The sequence below is a fragment of the Hyperoodon ampullatus genome (assembly GCF_949752795.1).
Source record: "Hyperoodon ampullatus genome assembly, chromosome: 2".
Lineage (NCBI taxonomy): Eukaryota > Metazoa > Chordata > Mammalia > Artiodactyla > Ziphiidae > Hyperoodon > Hyperoodon ampullatus.
The window spans coordinates 124,012,816-124,035,863 of NC_136915.1; the positions used below are offsets into that span (position 1 = coordinate 124,012,816).

The window sequence follows — 23,048 nt, forward strand, 5'->3', positions numbered from 1 at the left end:
TGGCATGTGAACTCTTAGTTGCAGCATGCATGTGGGATCTAGTTCCCTGACCAGGGATCGAACCCAGGCGCCCTGCATTGGGAGCGCAGATTCTTAACTACTGCACCACCAGGAAAGTCCCAATAGTTTTTTTTTTTAGATTCCGCATATAAGTGAGACATAATAATATGTCTTTTTTTTTCTTTTATTCAACAAATGTTTATTTAGAGCCATCAAGCTGGGTCTGCTGCATTTCTAGATTGTGACACTTTCTTAATCCTCTTCTCTTACTCAAAAATTATGGAGCCAGTGACTATTATTGGCACTCAGGGATGCATCCAGGGGAAAAAATAAGCAGACAAATATCCTTGCCTGTGTATAATATAAATTCTATAGGGGGAGATAATTAAAAAAAATTTTTTTATTGTGGTAAAAGTCACATAATATGAAACATAGTATTTTAACCATATTTAACTGTACAGTTCAGTGGCACTAAGTACATTCACGTTGTTGTACAACTCTCACCATCATCCATCTCCCGAATTTTTCACCTTCCTAAACTGAAACGGTGTCCCCTTTAACACTAACTTCCCATTCCCCCTTCCCCTCCACCACCCCCCGGCCCCTGGCATCTACCGACGTACTTTCTGACTATGAATTTGACTGTTCTAGGTACCTCGTACAAGTGGAATCAAACAGTATTTGTCTGTACCTAATGTATGTTGGAATGTATTTTTAAGGTTTTAATATGTCTTAATTCATCAGTATAGGCATTATCTATTAACTTCCTGCTCTGATAGACAACAGAATTTAGCTCACCTATGTCAGCATCTACTTCCTCTCTGTCTTTTTATATAGCTATATCAGGATTCTCCATTCATCCAAAGTCTATCCAATAAATATTTATTGAGTACCTGCTAGCTAGTCAGTGTTCTAAGTTGGTGGTGGGCAGTTAGCAATGAACAAGTAAACAAGGTCCTGGCTTTCGTAAAGTTTATAGGAGTGAGGAGACAGTAACAAATGCCATGATTATATGAGTGAGTGTGATTTGGATGAGCGTGAGCTTGCCATTGCACAGATGGTTACAGAAGGGCTTCCTATATAGGTGACATTTGGCTGGAGTCTAAAAATACCCAGCCACGGAAAGATCTCAGAACAGTTTTTTTTTTTTTTTTTTTAATGTAAAAGGAACAGCGAATGTAAAGGCACTGAAGAGGAAAATAGCTTGTCATGTTAGAGGAATGAAGAGGAGTTTGAGGTAAACAGATTCACAAATTCATATGAAAAAAATCTTTTACCAGAGTGTGTATCCTTATTATTTTACCAAATATCACCACAAACAAAAATGACTGAATGACTTACAATTGAATAATGCTAAAATAACTTTCTTGCCCTGCTTTTTACAGAGTATTGTGAAATTATGTGTTCTTCATGTTTTTGAGTTATAGTTGCTTCTGGTTAGCTGGAAAATAGAGAAATTTAGTGGTCAAAACTGAGACTTTGTCAAAAACATTTTTTCTAGTTCATTACACACCTGGTTCTCAGAATTTAAAAAAACTAATTATTAATAAATTTAAATTATACTTCTTTGAGGAAAAAAAGGAGTTGGATAATGGTGGATACATGTCATTTGTTCAAACCCATAGAATGTTTGACACCAAGAGTGAACCCTAATGTACACTATGGACTTGGGTGATAATGATGTGTCCGCCTAAGTCCATCAGTTGTAACATACATGAGGATGTTGATAACAGAGGAGGCTGTACATGTGTGGGGGGCAGAGAGTAGGTATCTGGGAACTTTATGTACTTTCCTCTCAATGCTGTGAACTTAAAACTGCTCTAAAAATTAATGTCTTAAAAAATAAATCATAGGGAAAAAAAGCAGTTGGAGGTGAGGCCAATGAGTTAAGACTTGAAGGACTTGATAATGGATTCATCCATCCATTAATTTACTCAGCAAATATTAGTGCTGATGCCAGGACTTTTCTTGGCTCTGGCACAATATTACTGAACAAGACACAGAAAACCCTTGCCTTTATGGAGCTTTCATTTTCCTTGTGAGACAAATATATAATATTGTCTTACTTTTATGCCTAAAATAAAGGGAGTAAGAGAAAATGATAGGGATTGGGAGGCTATTTTTACATATGTGTGTGTGTGTGTGTGTGAATACATATACACACGTATGTACATATACATATATATTTAACTTCTTTATATCTAATATATAGATATTGAGAAAGAGATATATCTATGTATATATATCCATATCCATATCTATATCTATATCTATAGTGAGATAACTATTTCTATATTTGTCTATCTGTCTACCTAAGACCTCTCAGGAGGTGGCATTTGAGTGGCGATCTGAAAGAAGTAAGACATGTGAAGATTGGAGAAGGGAGTTTCAGGTTTGATGTACATCACATGTAAAAGCAGGAATGAATATGGTGTGTTCACTGAAGGACAAGAAGGCCAGTATGGTGGACCAGAGTAAGCAACAAAGAGAGTTGTAGGAGATAGATTAGAGAGATAGGAGGGACCAGGTTATGAGGCCATTGTGTACTATGGCTAAAAATAAACATTTTGTTCCATGTGTGATGGGCTGCTACTGTAGGGTTCTGGGAAGGGGAGTGGGGATCAGTATTATGGTCTGAGATTTTAAAGGAATTTTCCTGAGTGCTGTGGGGATAGGTTATAGGAGGGCAAGGATAGAGGCTGAGAAACCAGTTAGGAGGTTGTTACACTAGTCTGGTTGCTATATAATGGTGGCTAGGACTAGAGTAGCAACAGCAAAAAGAATTGGTTAGATTTGGGGTATCTTTTGAAGGAAGAACTGACTGAATTTGCTCATGGTTGCATTCATCCATTCAAGTTGAGAACTCAACATATGCAAGCACTGATCTAGTCAAGAGCTCTGATGGCTTGGATTAGAGTGGTAGCAGTAGAGGTGGTAAGAAATGATTGGATTTGAGATGTATTTTGCAGGTGTAACTGAAAGAGTTTGCTAATAGATTAGATGTAAGAGGTGAGACAAGAACAGTCAGAGATAGAACTTTTTTTTAAAATGGAGTTCCATTTAATATTTATTTATTTATTTATTTAGGCTGCGCCGGGTCTTAGCTGCGGCATGTGGGCTCTTTTTTTAGCTTCGGCATGTGGACTTAGTTGCGGCATGCGGACTCTTAGTCACAGCATGCGAGCTCTTTAGTTGCAGCATGCATTCAGGATCTAGGTCCCTGACCAGCGATCGAACCCGGGCCCCCGCATTGGGAGCGCGGAGTCTTACCCACTGGACTACCAGGGAAGTCCCAGAGATAGAACTTTTAAGTTTCTGCCCTCAGCAACTTTGGGTGAATGGTGGTGCTATTTAGTGACTTAAAGAAATCTTATTGAAGAGTAGGTTCTGAGAAGAGAATTCTAATTTACAAATTTTTAGTTTGTGCCTATTAAACATATACATGGAGATGTTGAATAGGCAACTGGATATACTTGCTCAGAATGGGGGCTGGGACTTCATGAAAAAATGTAAGAAGAATGAATATGGGGATGGAGAGGGAAAGAAAAGAATCAAGAATGACTCCTTGGGCACTTTCCTGGCTGTCCAGTGGTTAAGACTCTGCGCTTCCAATGCAAGGGGCGTGGGTTTGATCCCTGGTTGGGGAACTAAGATCCCACAAGCTGCGCAGTATGGCCAAAAAAAGAAAAAAAAAAAAGAATGACTCCTTGGTTTTTGGCTTTAGCAATTGGGTAGATGATGATTCCATTTACTGACATGGGGAAGACAAGACTCCCATGTAATAGCGTAATAGACCCAGTTTTAGGTGGGAAAAATCTGCTTTGGCTGTGTTAGATTTGCAATAACTGTTATTATATGTCTATTAGGTTCAGTTTCCTTTTCTCATGTCTGTAACTTTAAACAATATGTGCAAGCCTCCATCTGTGTTTATCAATTGTAGATCGTATCTTTTGATTCCCTACCTTTAAGGTGAAGATATTAGTATTCCCACTCTTTCCTCTCTTATCACTCTATTTTCCATAATTTGCCAGCTGTACCTTTACTTTTATATTGTCAAGGTTAATGATATTTACATGCTGTTCTAGAACACAAAATTAAGTCCCACGTAATGATTTTAAAAAGTCAAAATCAGTAAAAAGTCATAAGTGATTTTTAAAATATCACTTTCTAGATTCAGATTCAATGCAGTCCCATTCAAAGTCCCACAGATTGATAAGCTGACTGAAATTTATGTGGAAATGCAAAAGACTTAAACTGAGTCCCTTATGTAGAAGAACAGCAAAGTTGGAGGACTTAGACCACTTGATTTAAACACTTACTCTAAAGCTACAGTAATGAAGACAGTGGTGTTAGGATAGACTTCTAGAGCAACGAATAGAATAGAGCGACGGTCCCCAACCTTTTTGGCACCAGGGACTGGTTTCCTGGAAGACAGTTTTTCCATGGATGGGGTTGGGGGATGGTGCAGGCGGTAATGTGAGCCATGGGGAGCGGCAGATGAAGCTTCACTCGCTTGCCTCCTGCTGTGCGTCTCGGTTCTTAACAGGCTGTGGACTGGTACCGGTCTGTGGCCGGGGGACTGGGGACCCCTGGAATAGAGAGTCTAGAAATTGGCCCCGTTCTGTGTTCTTTTATGTGATAGTTAGCTATGGCCACAAGAGAGGACTCAGAGAGACTCAGGAAAAAGTTTATTATACTCATAGATCCTAGAAACAGGAGGGATGGATTGCCGCACAGCATCATGTGCGGGAAGCCTCAGGGTGGTCTGGAGGCAGAAAGGAGAAGAAAGGGGAAAACTGAGGCTAGAGCCTTTATTAAGGTTTCCACAGGATTACTCAGCCATAAAAAGGAACGAAATTGGGTCATTTGTAGAGACGTGGATGGACCTTGAGACTGTCATACAGAGTGAAGTAAGTCAGAAAGAGAAAAACCAACATCGTATATTAACGCATACATGTGGAATCTGAAAAAATTGGAATAGACGATCTTATTTACAAAACAGAAATAGAGACACAGATGTAGAGAACAAAGGGGGGTGGGTGGGATGAATTGGGAGATTGGGATTGACATATATACACTATTGATACTATGTATAAAATAGATAACTAATGAGAACCTACTGTATAGCACAGGGAACTCTACGCAATGCTCTGTGTTGACCTAAATGGGAAGGAAATCCAAAAAATAGGGGATATATGTATACCTATAGCTGATTCACTTTGCTGTACAGTAGAAACTAACACAACATTGTAAAGCAACTATACTCCAATAAAACTTAAAAAAAAAAAAAGGTTTCATCAGGAAAGGCAAGGCACGGTAAGGTAAACAGTTTAGGATTGGCCAATTTGAATAATTCAAGAGGGCTTTGAGCTATAGGAGTGGCCTCTCCATTCCTGGTACCTGGCTCTATGAATTTTAAAGCAGAGAGATAGGGCTCTGGATTGGTTAGTTTGCATATCAAAGGCATGCTCCCTGCTGAGCCTTTTGCTGTCTCTAAGAATTGCCTAGCTCTGGGATGGGCAGTCTCTCTTTCCAGCCAGAAAGGTTTTTAAGATGTCAGAATATCATAATATACAGAAAATTTTAAAAATATAAATGCAACCCCACACATGTATAGCCAGTTGATTTTCTGCAGAGGTGACAAGGTAATTCAATGTTGAAAGGATCGTCTTTTCAACAAATTGTGATAGATATGCACATGGAAAAGAAATGATATAAATACAGTTTTTCCCCACCAAAGTCTCATAATAGATTACAGACTTAAAAGCTAAAGCTCTAAAACTTTTAGAAGAAAACTTAGGAGAAAATCTTTGGACCTGGGGTAGGTCAAGTTTCTCAGGCTGGACACAGAAAGCACTCACTATACAAGACATATCTATAAAGTGAACTTTAGCAAAGTGAACCCTTCTGCTCTTTGAAGACATCACTAAGAAAATGAAAAGACAAGCCACAGGCTGGGGAAAATATTTGTAATGCATATATATCCAACCAAAGAGTTGTATCCATAATTTTTAAACAGTGCTTACAATTCAGTAGTAAGATTACCCAGTAAAATGGACAAAAGATTTGAATAGACCCCTCAGTAAGATATACAGTAGAAGATGCTTAACATCATTAGTCATCAGAGAAATGAAAATGAAAACCACAATGAGATACCATTACATACCCACTAGAAAGGCTAAAATGAGAAAGACTGACTATACCAAGTGCATGCAAGGAAGAACAACTGGAACCTCATACTCTGCTGGTGGGAATGTGATATGTTACAACTGCTTTGGAAAAGTTTGGTAGTTTCTAAAAGTGTTAAATGTGCACTTACCAACTAACCCAGCAATTCTACTCCTAGGTAGTGTGTGTGTGTGTGTGTGTGTGTATACACACATAGATACACCCACAATTTACTGTTACTCAGCCATAAAAGAGAACTATTGATATATACAGCAACATGAGTGAATCTCAGAAACATTATACGGAGGAAATAAAGCCAGATAGAAAGAAGTAGTACTGTTCTGGGACAGGCACAACTAGTCTGTAATGATGGAGACCAGATTACTGGTTGCCAGGGATTGAGGGGTTGAAAGTAAAGCCCCACAAAGGAACTTGTGGGAGTAATGACAATCTATATCTTTTTTTTTTTTAATTTTATTTATTTTTATTTTTGGCTGTGTTGGGTCTTCGTATCTGTGCGAGGGCTTTCTCTAGTTGCAGCGAGCAGGGGGCCACTCTTCATTGTGGTGTGTGGGCCTCTCACTGTCGCAGCCTCTCTTATTGCGGAGCACAGGCTCCGGACGCGCAGGCCCAGCGGCCATGGCTCACGGGCCCAGTTGCTCTGCGGCATGTGGGATCTTCCCAGACTAGGGCTCGAACCTGTGTCCCCTGCATTGGCAGGCGGACTCTCAACCACTGCGCCACCAGGGAAGCCCTGACAATCTATATCTTAATTCTGGTGTTGGTTACATAAAACTGTACTCTTAAAATGGGTCCATTTTATTGTAATGTAATTTATATCTCAATACATTCTTTAAAAAATATTGCTCACTGCAGAACCATTAAGTATGCATAGATCTTATTTCTTCCTCTGTGATAAAGTGATCACAACCTTTCAGCCACTCAAAGAATGAGACTGCTGTTTGAGGGAACCATTATAAGATGGTAAGCATTGGGGAAGGAAGACCAAACAGAAGGCTAAAGAAATGGTCTAGATCAGTGATACTCTTAGCGTTACATTCAACTAGAGTCTCCATTTTAACACTCCACTGCTTACTCAAAATCGTGCCAATAGTAAGAAGGTGTTTTGGGACCCTGTGGTATACAGACTTCTGGTTAACTGTCTCTTTTTCAGTCACTTTTCAATCCCATTCTCTGTCCCATATGTAGTCTTCAATTCTAAATTCTTGTTGGAGTTCTGTTTGGCAGGAGTCAAAGACTTTGAAGGTAACTGCCTCCAAAGTTACCTGCCACTTTGAGGTAGCCTCCTTTGCCCTGTTTCTGTAGCCTGTTCTCTTACCCCGACTTTCTGACGTAATGGAAATGAGGTTAAACACCTCATCCATTGATGGCCCTTCTGGTTCACTTTGGGAGTTAAAAACTTGATAATTACTTGTGTTGGGGAGATAAAGTGCATGTGCCCCATCTGCCATGTTCCACTAGAACTCGGCATTGACATTTTGATCAATCTAGCATGGAAGTTTCTTTAAAAGAAGTCCTTAGAGGTGAATGATTTATTTTGCCCTTCCAGCTAAAATGTATCAATTAGGTAATTCCATCTTGATATGACCTCTCACTAGATCAGAGATTGGCAAACTTTTTCGGTAGAGGGCCAGATAATAAACATGTTAGGCTTTGTGGACCATAGGATTTCTGTCATAACTATTCAACTCTGTTGTCATAGTATGAAATTAGTGAGTGTAATACTATGAATTGGCTATGTTTCAATAAAACTTTACAGAAACAAGTGGCAAAATGGATTTGACCTGAATCTTGTACTAGATTGACTTACTTTGGGACTGTAATGTTTTTATTTATTATAAGGTTCGTCAATTAACCAAGAAACTGTAATTCCCATTTTCCTAAGGAGTAATACTTTATTCTTGTTTCTTTTGTCAACTTCTTGCCCTATGACCATCCTCCTGCCTTATTCTGTCTTTATATTTGGCCCTATCTGTCTAATTTGATTAAGGCTAGTGGGAAGGCACTCATGTTCTACATTTGTTACAGCATCCAGAAAGCTTTTAAAGTGCTAAGTCTAATGTCTATCACTAGGTCTCTAGTGTGCTCTAAGGAGATTTTACGCAAGATTTTAATCAATACCTGTCAGTCAACTATAGCTTGTTAGCCAGCGTTCTTAGCTTTCCAGTTTTCTTTTCCCAGATTCCAGCTTTTCAGGTCTTCATGCATCTGTCAACCTGTAATTCATTAGTGTACTACATTTGACGCATACAGAAGATATTATTTATTTGCTATTAAGCAACCTGTAAGTGAATGGAAAACTATTGGGTCTCTTTTCTTTCCTGCAAGTTGCATGGCAACTCAACTATCCTAAGTTTTGCCTATAGCAGACCTCTGTAGATTATTGATTGAAAGCGGAATGAGTCATGAACATGTGGTTAAAAAAAATCATGACAATATTTCATGTAGAAAATGTTCAATTAATAGTGGTCATTAATCACAAAATGAGCTTGTTGAATAAGCTGGCTTAAAAGAATTCGTTTCTTTTTTACATATTTTAAGGCAATTTCTTTTAAATAGCCCCAAATCTGAGGAAAATACCATTCCAAATTTTCAGTTCTCTGTAAGCCTAACATGGGGCGGTTTCAAGCCTTTTTGACATAATTCAGATTATTTGTTATGAATGGGTATTACAGAATCATAGATTTTTATCATTGAGAGGCTACCTTAGATATGATTGAATCCAGTCCTCTTACAGAATAAACGTCTAGTGAGCCCTGATTGTGAATTAGATGTGTTTTACTGAAACTGGATTTAATACGTATTGATCCTTCCCACATTCCATCCCACAAAATAATAAGCTGCCCTAAAATGAGTATTTAATCCAACCAAAATTCAATGTTAAATAGTATTTAAATGGGTTATTGAGCTGTAGTGGCTTTGTATCCAAGGCAGGGAGGGAAATGTTACAATAATAGTGTAAACGTTATTTTGTGTAAGAAAGAAGAAATAAATGGATTTTCTCTTTCTATTGTAACATCGCATCAATCTTCTCCTTTCATAATTAAGCAATCAAGACCATCCCAGACTGGCCAAAGCAAGAGTTGCTAGGGATTTTCCTGACCTTCTTTTTGCATGACCTTAATTTCAAATAAACAGTGGTAAATATATAGTAAATTATATGTCCTAAATGGTACTGATTTTAGAATAAATCATCAGATATCGGTTGAACACCTGTTGCATGCTGCACCTAGTTGGTAGTATACTTATTTAAGAAAACAGACATAAACAAAGCTAAAAATAAAATATTTAAAAATTGATAAAAGTTTACTAAGTCTTTGCGTTACAAAAGATTTCATTGGTATTACAAAAGAATTCATTGAAGCATTTTTTAACATTTAAAAATTAATACATTTAAAAGATTTTTTGAGTTACAACCAGGTTTTCCAAAATAAACAAACGTTAAAAAGTTGTTTATTAGGGCTTCCCTGGTGGCGCAGTGGTTGAGGGTCCGCCTGCCGATGCAGGGTATGCAGGTTCGTGCCCCGGTCCAGGAGAATCCCACATGCCGCGGAGCGGCTGGGCCCGTGAGCCATGGCCGCTGGGCCTGCGCGTCTGGAGCCTGTGCTCCGCAATGGGAGAGGCCACAGCGGTGAGAGGCCTGTGTACCGCAAAAAAAAAAAAAAAAAAAGTTGTTTATAACCGTGATTTTGCTTTCTTTTTCATATAAAAATGCTTCTCCCTGAATCACAGTTATTAGATATAAGAAAGATAATTATGTTTTGCTTTTATTTATAAATATAATACATGATATTAGTCAAAGATAACAGTATTGGGAAAGTATAAAGAGAAAAACAAAAGTAGGTTTTTCTTATAGGAAAAGCTGGAAAATTATTGCCAATTTCCAGTATTTTAGCAAATCTACAATGAGCATTCTTAAGCTTATTTATGTACATCATTTAAATTAGGATTAATTGCATTATAAATATTATTTCTGTGCCAGCAAAATGCACATTGAAAATCCTGATATTTACTACCAAACACCCATCAGAAAGATTAGGGAAACTTATAATTCCAAGGACAAGGTTAGAAAATCCCCACTTCCCTACACCCTAGAGACTTCTGAATTAATATTTTCATTTATCTTTGCTATACTAATGGGTCACCTATGTTATCTTGTTTGTATTAACATTTCTTTGATCACTTGTTTGGTTTTTAGTTTTTGTTTATTGGCATTTCTTTTTTAGGCATGAATTTTCTCTTCATGTCCTTCACTTTTTTTTACTATTTTTATGGAAATATTCACCCTTTTCTTAGTTATTTTATAAGACCTCTTTGTATTTTGGTGACAGTTAACACTATCTACATACATATTTAAAATTTTGTTTTCTTAGTTTGTCCTTTATCTTTCAACCATATTTGTGGTATTAGGTTTTCTTCCTTCTGATATACAAGTTATTTATTTTTATGTAGTTTAATGTGTACATCTTTTCATTTATGGTTTCTGGGTTTTATGTCCTGCTTTAGAAACTCTTTTCACACCTGAATATTATAAAATGTTAATTCCTATAGGGCAACAGTTTAATCATAAGTGTAGAATAGTATTTTGTTGTTTAATCTATTTAGTATACATATAGTGACCTCCTTTTTTAATTTTGTCTAGCTTAGTGGTTTTTCAGCCTTCGCTACACATGGAATTCCCTTCAGTGATTAAAAACAATTTAGACACCTGATTCTATGTCATCGGTACTGTGAGACTCTCTGGGTTGTGTCCTAGGCTGTCTATTTAAAAATATTTTTTGTTATGTATGTGTGTGTTGTGTAACTGTAGCATTATTCTAGATCTGGGGTTTTCAGCTCTCTCAGACCCAACTCCATCTTTCTATGACAGTTATTTTTATTGTCCTCTCTACTATCTTGAAATGAAATTTTTTAGGTAATACAATCTACCTAGTTACATATTTCAAAATTCAATATCAATATAAATGCCATAACTGGAACATAAAGGAGAAAAATCATTAGGCAACTTAAAATAATATGTACTTTAGTGTGTAAATGCTCAGGCGTGACTAGACCAGAAGACATAATTAAGGAGTCACATACTTGTACCTATACAGAGTACTGTGAAAAGGGAAGTACAAAATGCAGATCAGAATATGTGTTTTATTGGTTAACAGAAATACTACAACTGGTGTTGGCTTCCGTGATATTCCCTTATGAAATACTGAGTAATTTTAGCTAAAGTCCTTAAAATGCAGTTTTCCCTTGATTTACATAGAGAATTCTGTGCTATTAAGACTATGTAAAAACAAAGTCTTTGTTTTTATATGTGAAAGGAGGTTTAGTTCTAGGCTCAGATAATTATAAACAAGTTTGTCACCTTTATAGAACGTCTGATTGGACATTTAAATGTCCTACTGGATTTGGAGCAATTCTTTATTCTATGGAACTGTCCTACACAGGATGTCTAGCATCTCTGATTCCTGGCCAGTGAGTGCACATGGTGCTCCCCAAACACTGTGACAAACAGGAATACCCCCATAAAATTCCCAAACAACTCCCAAGATTAGGATTACTCCCATTGGAAACCACTGTGTTTAGTTAATCAGTTTATGTTCCAAATCACTATAAATACTGTAAAACATACTAAAATGTATAGAATCTGAAGTTGTTTTTGAGTCATACATGTACTTATACATGGAATTGAATCAAAGACATCTTAATTTCTTTTTATTTCCCCATCTAAAACGCTTGTCTCCCATTGTCTTTGTTTCTTAATGCAATATTTTAATTTCCTTTGTCTTTCACGCTAATTTGTGCTTATTGTACATCATGGTTAATTTTCAACTGTGAGAACAGAAAACATTACAGTCAGTATTGTGAACAAAATCTTAATTACATCCTGTATTTGCAGTAATAGAAGAAAATAGGAAAAAGTAAGTCAAGGGGTTACCTTTGAGAAAGTGGTAGATATATAATGTGTCCCTTGAGGTCTTGACCAAGGTTAAAGTTTGTAGAGTGAAGATAATGCCTAATGTTTTTGTATGATTGTGAAGCTTTGCTTCAAAGTCAAATGCAGGTGCTTAAAAAATATCTTTGTAAGCCTTTTCTGTGGTATGCTTCTATTAGTAAGCCTTATGGTAAGATGTGACCCTTACAATTAAAGTTTTAAAAACATGGTTTTTAATATCATGGTAAGAAATGAAGTAGGCTGTAAAGTTGACACTATTACAGGCCAGTTTCAAGTGGTATGATTACTTTCCATATTTATATAGATCTGATTTGGCTTTTAGATGAAGAATGAACATCTTTTTTTGCTGAAGCAAGTGGGAAGGTAAGTATGTCTGATGTTTTCATGCAGTGATCGAGGAATAGCCTAAAGAAACATATTTCTGCTTTCTAATTACTGTTGAGAAATAAGAGCTCAATTTTAATTATGTTAAAAAAATAAAGTCATTTTTGACAAGAGTTTTCTAAAACTTGGAAGTTTCATTCTAAATAATGTCATGTAACAGATCAATTGATTCATTAACTTGGGTACATGTTGTAGTTCCTTTTCCCTGGTAAGCTTCCAGGAGGCTGAGCTGCTCAAAACTAGAGGTTTTAACAAGAGAGTTATAGATGATCCCGTATAGTTAAGTATCAATTAAAATCTGCTCTTAAGATCATTTGATCCATTATCTTAGCCTTATTCTACTAGGTACAATTCGTTTTCAGCTAGACACTTACTTTCAATACCAAATGAAAATTCTTCCACCAAAACTATGGTTTGCCCTTTAATCAGTAATCAAAAATGTCCATGCTCTAGTTTCCTATCAGTGAGAATGATCATAAATTTGTCTGTTTAACTCACCCTCATTCAAAGACGAGCTGAAGGAAAGAAAATGTATAGGTATATTTGAGTCAGTATATACCAACCTAACTTCCCAAAGGATGGCAATAACAGTCATGGGAAACTGTGTTAATTTATTTTTACAAGTTTCTTAAATACAGCATTTTAGAACTTCTAGTAAGCTAAATATATTTCGAATCTCTAAGCAGGGTCTACAATATGAAGTATTTTTCAAACTTATTTGGCAATGTAACCGTATTTATTTTAGGGATCTTACAACACATTGGTACTTGCTGATTGTTAATCCAAGACTAGCCCCCTGAACAACAGAAACCTTTTCTTTTCACTGAGTTATATTCTACTGACATTAAAGTAGCTCTATGAAAGGCCATTGCGTTGTGAACTATTGTCAAAGACATTGTCCAGTTTGCTGATTAGCATTCTTGGAATAAATTCCTCCTGTGATTTAATACTTGGTAAAGCTATGTGTTTTTCTCTTATGTCAGATGAGAATTACTTAAGCCATTATGCTTTCTTTTTGCCTTGCCTGTGAGGCAGCTCAAATAATTGTTGCACACAAGCACGATAATTACTTAGCTCTCCTGTTTAGCTTACTAAGAATTTATACTCCCCCCCTTTATATTTATGTAGCTTGGTAGTTAGATCCCAGCTCTTGAGCCTTACTTTTTTCATCTTTAATATAAGGATGACAATATCTACCATTTGGATTATTGTGAAAATCAAATGAAATATTTTTTAATTGCTTAGTCATGTGTCTAACTGTAGAATGCTAAGTAAATGCTAGAGGACTTTTTTTTCATAATTTTTACATTTTCTGTTTCTAATTTTACAACCTTATTTCATATATATCTTTACTTTGAAAGCAACTCAGTTTTATTTAGAAATGAGTAAAGTATAAATACTAAAAAGAAAAAAATCACATTAAGAGCATTGCCATAGTGGATATGAAGGAATCAAATGAGGCAACTGTGAATAGAGTTGATAAAAGAAGTACCCCTTGTAAACAATGTCTCCAAGATTTGGTTTACAAGGAAATAGCAGCAGACAAACTACACCTTCACCCAGCAACCTGACACAGGCAGTCTTTCTGCACAAAATGCTGTCTTGAACTTGAATCTGAGTCACAGTTTCAAAGTAGCTGCTGCTACTGTTTTGGTTGTGCTGCATGTTGTGCTGTAAGTGGAAAAGAGAAACCTCTTCTATGGGGATTTTATAGGCCCAGAATTTTGGAGTGATTGAACTTCCAACTCTCATTTGGAAAAGAACATACTAGATATTTGGTTTAGCTGTCTTCCACTTGCCAGGGTTAAATATTGGATACTCTGGACTTTATTTCCATATAGAAGTAATCCCATGTAAAGGGAGTCATGGCATTTCTGACGTTGGACTCAAGGATAATGTCCATCCACTTAGTCCTCTTATTCCTAGTGTTGCGAGATTGGTGACTGGCTCTGTGGTCTCTTCAGCCCCACTAGCACATGGCTAGGATCCTGGGAAAAGTGACTGTATAATTTATCATCCAAACCACACTTTTCAGAATGGAAAGGGACACTATTAATAATCAGGCCAGTACAACATAAGTAAACCAAGATGGTCCTGGGTGAAAATTACATTTGGTCATTTTAGCTAATAACCCCTTTCTATCTTGTCTTAAAAAAACAAAAAGATTTTCTGTTTTTTATGTTAGCCCTCCTGAAATTTCTATACTTACTATAATAGTGCAGAAATTCAGAAAGCTTTCAGCCCTGTTTTGATTTTTTTGAACCATGTGTTTTATTTTCTAATTTGGAATGATATTTTCTTTTTGTAGTCAAAATCACTGTCTATTATTGAATCCTATTTAATCACCTAAAAGGCTATCTTATAAATTATTAAGAAAGACATAATGATTCTTTCTTTGGACTCTACCAGTTAGGTAATAACCAAGGGACAAATTGAAGGACAGAGGTGAAATGGAAGTTCTTGATGTCCATGCCTGGTAATTGCATACTGAATCCTGGATCATTAATAGTATTAGAATATTGCTTTCATTTTCTATTTGCAGGTATATTTAGGCTGTTGAAATTAGTGTTGATGACTCACAACATTCAAAACCAGTGTAAATGAAAGTTAAATTTTTATGTCTTATATGCCCTCCTCACTCTTGTCTTAACAGAGAAAAGCTTGGCAGGACCACAAGCGAGAATGCAAATGCCTTAAAAGCTGCAAACACAGATATCCTCCCGACTCTGTCCGACTTCTTGGCAGAGTTGTTTTCAAACTTGTGAGTATAAAACTTGTGAAATATGCTTGGGTTTTAATTTAACATAAGCACTTGCAATTGCATGTATTATTCATATTTAAGACTGAATTTAAATCCATGTTAAGGTAGAAGGTGGATTATTCCAGGGAGTGTCTTAAGACAAGACTTGTTGTTTTCCTATTAATCACAGCAGTGATGAAGTGCACCACCCCTCTTTGAAGACCCTGTGTGTGATCTCCTGTGAATAGAAACATAAAGTCCTATGTTTGGGGCATGAGATGTTAGTGATGCCTGTTACATTGCCTTTATTTTCTACTGAGAACTAATGCACAGGGCAAGTATATAATTTTTTTGGTTGCCTCTTCAAGTGAGATTTTAATTAGATAATTAATCTTACAAGGAAGGGTACTTATCTTTTTTTCTTTTCTTTTTTTTTTAAGCCAATATTCACTGAAATTGTTTCTCCAGTCCCTTTCCCTACTCTGCCAAAGCAGCTAGTGGATTCCCTGAAATCCCCCTCCGGTGACACCTTCCAGTTTTTTTTTTTGCCAGGCTTTAGAATGAATATCTCTTTATTGCAGGCTTCAGCTCTCTTGTGTCCTGTTGTCTGTTAACTTCTTTTGGCAATAAAATTTCATAGAGGAATTTAGGAATGTAAAAGTATATACCTAAAACTGATGCAATGTTATTTATCAACTACATCTTTACTAAAAAAAATGGATTTAGAATACCAAATTGGCATTGTCTTTGGACTGAATATACAACACCTGTCACATATACGTACTACTATTTTTAAATGTACATATTGTGTTGAACTAAAATACACAAATTTATTTCAAAGCTTTAATAAATTCAGAGCAACTTTGTCATTATGCGTTTCTTTAATCACTGGATATTAAAAGTATAATAATATTATATTTGAGTCTGCACTGTTTTTTTGCTTTATTAGTATTGAAAAGATAGAGAACCACTGTTAGAGCAGAAATGGGTTGCTTCAGAATCACCCAGGGCTCTAGTTCTCAGTCTTCACCCCGACCTACAGAATCAGAATCTAATAGAAAGTAACTGTAATGATAGCTACTTTCTGTTGAGCACTTACTACTTCTAGGCCCTGTGCTAATTGCTTTACATGATATACCTTATTTCATTCTACAACAACTCAGTGCTATTATTACTCCTGTGTTTCACATAAGGAAATTGACACCTCAAGTTTAAGTAACGTGCCCAAGGTTGCACAGTTTGTAATAAACTCTTATTTTTATTCATCCATCTTTGCTTTTCTATAATAATTAGTAGTAAAATCCTTACAGTGATACAAGTCTGTGGTAGAATTGGGGAAAAAAAGAAAAGAATGGAAACTTCTTGTAAAAGAATTTTGTGTTTGGAAATTAAATTGGTGGGTCAATTTGCAACACAGATTTTAAAGTTGCGACTGATTGAATAATTTAACTCTAAGAATGATGAGAAGGATAATATAGAAAATTATCTTTTTAACAGACTTGCATTTGAATATTTAAAGATATGCAAACATATTCATTTATATATTGGAACACTTGAAATTGTTTTTGGTGTTTTCCCCCTTTCTTCATAGATGGAAGAAACACCCTCTGAATCGGAGAAACTTTACTCATTTTATGATCTGGAGTCAAGTAAGTGATTCTCTATCAGCATCTTAAAAGTTCTATCATTTATTTGCTGAACTGATGAGTTGCCTTTTTTTTTTTTAAACTTTGTTTTTCTGTCTCTTTATTATGTGAGGCAGCAAACCTTTTCATGCTTTTATATAGACACATTAGCTTACTTAATTTATTCTAGGGTAGCTTTGGCCCTAGAGGAGTTTGTGAGGTGCCATAGAGGTGTCCAAGTTAGGCAGTGAGGAGAGTATAACCCTTTGTCCAGCTGACAGAATAAATTTTACTTCTGTTTTTCCCTCCTCTTTCCCTTCTTCCCACTCTTGGTTTCTTTTTGGTGTTAGGAAACAGTAATGTGAATGGGGCCTCCAGGGAACATTTAGATAATAAGGAAAGTAGAAAGTACCGATGACTTAGGCTCTCTGACAGCACTGAGCGTTGTTCTTCTCCTGAACTACCATGGTGGTGGCCAACCTCCTTAACACTGAGAGGCTTTGCAAATCTGAGTGTGAAGTGAACGTAGGGTTTATGTTTCTTTCTATTGGCACAGATCACAGATCCTCTTCATTGAAGTTGTAAATGACTTTTAAGTCAAAAGTAGCAAGAGCTCATGGAGTAAATGTGCTACACAGTTTAATATTTCTAGATGGAGGCAAATAAAATCATCTAGTACAGATTTATGGTTATGGAATCCTAAGAGCCAATGATAATAAATTATTATTTAAGGAATCATTGGGTTAATTTGTTCTGTTGAACAAGTAATTTAAATAAAATATGTAGACCGGACATGAGCAACAGAGTTATGCTGTAGTTTCATCTTGATCTATCTTTTCAAGTTTTAATAGAGAACTAGTCATTTTTTTCTTCTTTTTGCGGTACGCGGGCCTCTCACTGTTGTGGCCTCTCCTGTTGCGGAGCACAGGCTCCGTATGCGCAGGCTCAGTGGCCATGGCTCACGGGCCCAGCCGCTCCGCGGCATGTGGGATCTTCCCAGACCGGGGCACGAACCCGCGTCCCCTGCATCTGCAGGCGGACTCTCTACAACTGCGCCGCCAGAGAAGCCCCATTTTTTTCTTCTTATAATACTGGTAGATAAATAACATCTCTTGCAGTGAGTTTTACTATGAACATTAGCCCTGCTCAGTAGCAGTGTCATACACGCTGCCTTAAGTGAAGTGCTCTCAAACGTGATTAATTGAACTGTGCACTCCTAGTCTTCACACCCCTTTGTGGTATAAATGAAACTGAGTTTTTAAAGGGGTGATATTGGCTTCGGAACGTTCTCCTTCTGTTTGGGTTGAAGCAGTATCATATCTTGTTTATTCAACCTGAAAAGAACTTGAAAATGAGATTTCTTTGGTTGATTCATGTTTTTTTCTCGATGTACTTTCTACTTGACCAATTTCACCAATTTGAACTTAATTTAACTGAACTTTTCAGTTCTTGCTTTCTGTTTTTTTTTGTCTTTGAGATGATACTGTTTATCAGTTAGTTATGACCTGGTTGTAAATTGTTTCATGGAAAAGTCTACTTAAATTCACTAACTAAATAAGCATTTATGGTGGTTTGAACATGTGTGCAGGAGGATGTAGAAAATCTGCTAACACACATCATTACTGATTTTGGTTTTAATGTTTTTTCATCTGTGTGTGTATTTATTTTGTTTTGCTAGGTGTTTGATCTTGTTTTGTAGATAACGTTTGGAAGAATTTGATAATGTATGATAGTGATTTGTAGTTGTCAAAAAATAAAAAGATGCGTTTGATCTCTGTCAGAATGGAATCTAGGGTAGGAAATATCTGCCTTAACAGCTACCATTGAATACTTGAAAATTATCCATTGCAAGTTCACTGTGTGATTGTACTATTTATTTTATCTTTAAAAAAGATATTAACAAACTGACTGAAGATAAGAAAGAGGGCCTCAGGCAACTTGCATTGACATTTCAACATTTCATGAGAGAAGAAATACAGTATGCTTCTCAGCTGCCACCTTCCTTTGACATTTTTGAAGCCTTTGCAAAAGTAAGTGTTAACTTTGGTATCTTTGCTAATGCCATAAGTCAACCCTTTACTCCTTATTTCGTTGTTGATCTGTGAAAATCCAGGACCCTTCATGCCTTTATCAGTACCCTGCTTTACTGAGTAGAGAATGGGAGAATGTATTGCTTATATTGAAAAGGTATTATTTTTTCTGCTTTATCAGTATTCTTACTAATGGCCCAAGTATGTTCATTGTCAGCTCTCAAAGCACACCCTCAAAAGAGTGTGCTTTCTTTTCTCAAAAGAAAGTAACATATTCCATTATTTTTTATGAATGGACTTAAGTTTGCTATTGAGTCCATTTAGTTTTGTGGTGGTTGTTTCAGCAATGGAACCTTCCTTGAAGTGAAAGAGATCATTGGAATCCATTTCTTGATTAAGTGAATTTTAAATAATATGAAAATATAATCATTTCTGATTTTAAAATAATTGCCCAAATTGCCAAAACATTTGTTTAAATGTTTTAAGTCATGAAAATCTTAGATTAGGGATAGAAAATGGGTATAATTTAATATTTCATTGTGGTCTCTTGGTAATGGGTACCTGAGTGCTCTTTTTGGAAGTGATTCTGAGGGTTTGTTTGAGTCCAGAGAGAAAGAATGCACTGATTGATTCTTTTTCTTTTTTAATTTATATGTTCATTTATTTATTTTTGGCTATGTTGGGTCTTTGTTTCTGTGCACGGCTTTCTCTAGTTGCAGCGAGCGGGGGCTACTCTTTGTTGTGGTATGTGGGCTTCTCACTGCAGTGGCTTCTCGTTGCGGAGCACGGGCTCTAGGTGTGTGGGCTTCAGTAGTTGTGGCTTACGGGCTCTAGAGCGCTGGCTCAGTAGTTGTGGCGCACGGGCTTAGTTGCTCCGCAGCATGTGGGATCTTCCCGGACCAGGGCTCGGACCCGTGTCCCCTGCACTGGCAGGCAGATTCTTAACCAGTGCGCCACCAGGGAAGTCCCTGATTGATTCTTGATATCTACCCTGGGATAGGGACAAAGGAACCAATATATCCTTTGTTATTATCATGTGTTTGCCGTCCTTACTTTCTCATATTGTGTGTTTGGCTTTGTTTAAGTATTGATCATATTTTTAATAATAAGTAAAATTTTACATCTGAGGGTGATTTTGTCAATTTTACAATTTATATGCACACATCCAATGCTTTATTTATCTTGTGAATATTTTTAAAGTATGTTTTATAATCTGCTTATTTTCTAAGAATTTAAATGTGATTAGTGTGATTGCTACAGATTTATTCTTGTTTTTCCCAAATGTAGTTTTATTCTTTAGGGTATGCTCTTACGATTTTCTGATAATATCATCTTAGCATTACATTTTGGTTTGTCTATTAATTAAAATTGATATCAAAATGTAAGTGTTGTTTATAATGCATCTGAGAAGTTTCTCATGTTTATTTCATATGCTTCTGAAAATTACAACCTATAGTAATGCTGCGTATACAGTGCACACAAGCTCTTTTGATGTTACATGCTATACAACGTAACACCTACTGAAAGATAAAAAATATACCTTATGATGACTGTAACTTCATTTCTAGTGTTTCCTATTGTTGAAAAATGTTCAAGTGCTAATTACTGGAGTTATTAGTGTTCATAATAACTATTTAAAAATACTTTCATTGCTTAACGTAAATTGTAAATTACCATCTTCTTTCTCTTGTTTCTTTTAAGATAATTTTAATCTCATGTATCTTACAATGAACTTTTCTCTGTGCTGTGTAGGGGGAAATTCTGTCATTATGATTAAGCAGACAAAATTTTCATAATGTGCTTTCCTTCTCCCCACATACTTATATTTGTTATTGCTACAAAAGTAAAATGTATACATTTTTGTAGTGTATGGGGGAATTGGACTCAGAGCTGTGATTTCTGCCTTAAAATATAGGTTAATAATCAGAGGAAAGCAGCATTAACCTATGGCTCCTGTACTTCCTTGTAAAAGTTTTGTTTATATTTTATAGACTGTAGTTATTTTTCTGCTTATACATTTGTCCTTAAAAGAGAAAACTCTCCTTCTTCTCCCCTCCTCCTCCCCGTCCTTCATTTTTTAAAAGACTAGAATAGTCTTAAATTAAGCTAATCAGTGTCCTGCAAAGCTTAGGGATGAGCCACTGAGCTTATAACTTTGCAAGTGTGTGATGGCGCCAATCATGACAAATGCATTGGAAGTGGGTGGAGAATGCTGGACAGGGAATTTTATCCCTACCTACTGCCCCCACCCCATCTTACTGGCATGGAATTAATCAAAGAGAAGAAATGGGCACTTCAGAGAGTGCTACTTTCTTTTGCTGCTCCTACATGTGTAGTCTGTCAGGAGTGGTTCTATGCTGACCTGCCTTTCTCACCTTAAGGAACTAACTTTTTAATTTACGCTTCAAAGAAAGCTGGCTTCACCTGGCCTCCAGAAGAAAAGCCTGTTTTATGTTTTGCTTTTCCTCCCACTCACTTATGTTCATGCAGGTTCTGTGCAGGTATTAGACACGCGAAGCTTGTGTTTTGGCTCCTCTAATTGTCATTTAAGACAAGAGGAATTCTGAGAGCTTTTCCAGATTTGTTTCTATCTTAAGTTTTTTGAATCTTTGATTATGGACTTTTCCAAACACACACAAAAGTAGAGAGACAATTCTAATGAACCCTCATGTTTCCATCACTTGGTTTCAATAATTTTCAGACTTGTTTTATATCTGATAGATGTCGCACAGATGTTCTTTTCCTTTATTTGGATTTCCAGACATTCCTTACAATTGCTCTTTTGCTGTCAGGCCTCTTGGCCTCCTGAGAGAGGTGTCTGTTAGTGAATTCCCTGATCAAATTATGCAAGTTTTGTTTTGTTTTGTTTTTCTTTTTGTTTGCCGCACTCCTGTCCAGAGTTATCAAAATATATGGTTAATTCTAACTCTGAAAATTATCTACCAAGGCAAAGAACCTCAGCAAATCAAAAGTTTTACTTGGGGATATGCATATATTTATCAAACTTGTACTGCCTGGAAAGGAAAGGGGTTGGTGGAGGATGAGAAAGTTCTTAATCCTGAGAGCAAATTTCTTCTCTGCTGAGCTGATAGCTTTTTCTCATAGAAGACCGTGACGAATTCCTCAAAAGTTAGCAATTTATATTTTGAACACTCTGGGGTTTTCTGTTGAAAAATAGTGTATATTTCCTGTTGGACTAGGTTCTTAGTGCCTCTTGTGCTTCTGTTGCTCAGGACTTCGTTTTGCTTGGAAAATGTCCCCCCGTCCCCCTTCACTACTCCGAACACATTATCGTGTAGTCTTTTTTCCAGTTATATTTCCAAGTGTTCCTTTTTTCTCCACTTCCTGGTTACCAGTATTAGCCTCCCACTCCCCATCCCCACATTCACACACACACACACAGCAACTGGCAGTTGGGATTTAGAGATAGTACTTTGCTGTATGAAATATCCTGTTGACTTCTGAACTTATTGCCTGGTTGTAAAAATTAAGTAGGAAGGAGAAATTTTTCTAGGGGAGGATATCAAGGAGGACTTCACATAGGAAGCAGAAGTTAATGGCATGAATTTCAGAAGAGAAGATGCTGTTGGGAAACAATTATAGAGAATGGTCTAGAAATACTTGTGGGGAGCAGGGCGGGTACTGACTCCTCTAACCCCTGGGTAAGAAAAATATATTGACTTCCTATGGAGAAGATTTGAAAAGGCAGTTGTTACCAGTGGAATACATGTTTCAGTTATATTTAGTGATTACAAAAAGAGTTTGAATGAAAGTGTGATGCTTAGAATGTTTGTTTTGCTTTAGGTAGTAAGAGAAAATTAGCGAGGGTAGTAGTACCTGTAGAATTTCTACAGCTGGGGAGCTGCAGAGTGATGATCTGGTTGGATGGAAACGTGGGAGTGATTTGCTTGAAGCTTTATTTGCATACGTTTTTTTTTTTTTTTTTAACTTAGATTGTATCTTACTTGGGGGTGTGGCTGAATGGAAATAAAAGCGTAAGGTATGAGGAAAGTGGTGGTTCGCCACTGACAGTAATGAAGGTGGCCAAAGGGTGGGAGATGTACTGGGGATACTTGTTAGTGAGCACAGTGGAGGCGCGTGACTATTTGTATATTCATCAGAAATAGAGG

General features: G+C 36.6%; 1 protein-coding gene across 3 annotated transcripts in view; it reads left to right on the top strand.

Moving 5' to 3' along the window:
• Window positions 1-23,048, top strand: part of SMYD3 (SET and MYND domain containing 3) — a gene marked incomplete at its 5' end in the record, with an annotated part of 751,002 nt that overhangs the window by 218,449 nt on the left and 509,505 nt on the right. For all 3 annotated transcript variants that reach the window (XM_079724186.1, XM_079724187.1, XM_079724188.1), the window contains 3 exons: window positions 15,177-15,284; window positions 16,855-16,912; window positions 18,782-18,918. In XM_079724186.1, the coding sequence (XP_079580312.1) occupies window positions 15,177-15,284; window positions 16,855-16,912; window positions 18,782-18,918 (303 nt within the window). The remainder of the gene's footprint in view (window positions 1-15,176; window positions 15,285-16,854; window positions 16,913-18,781; window positions 18,919-23,048) is intronic.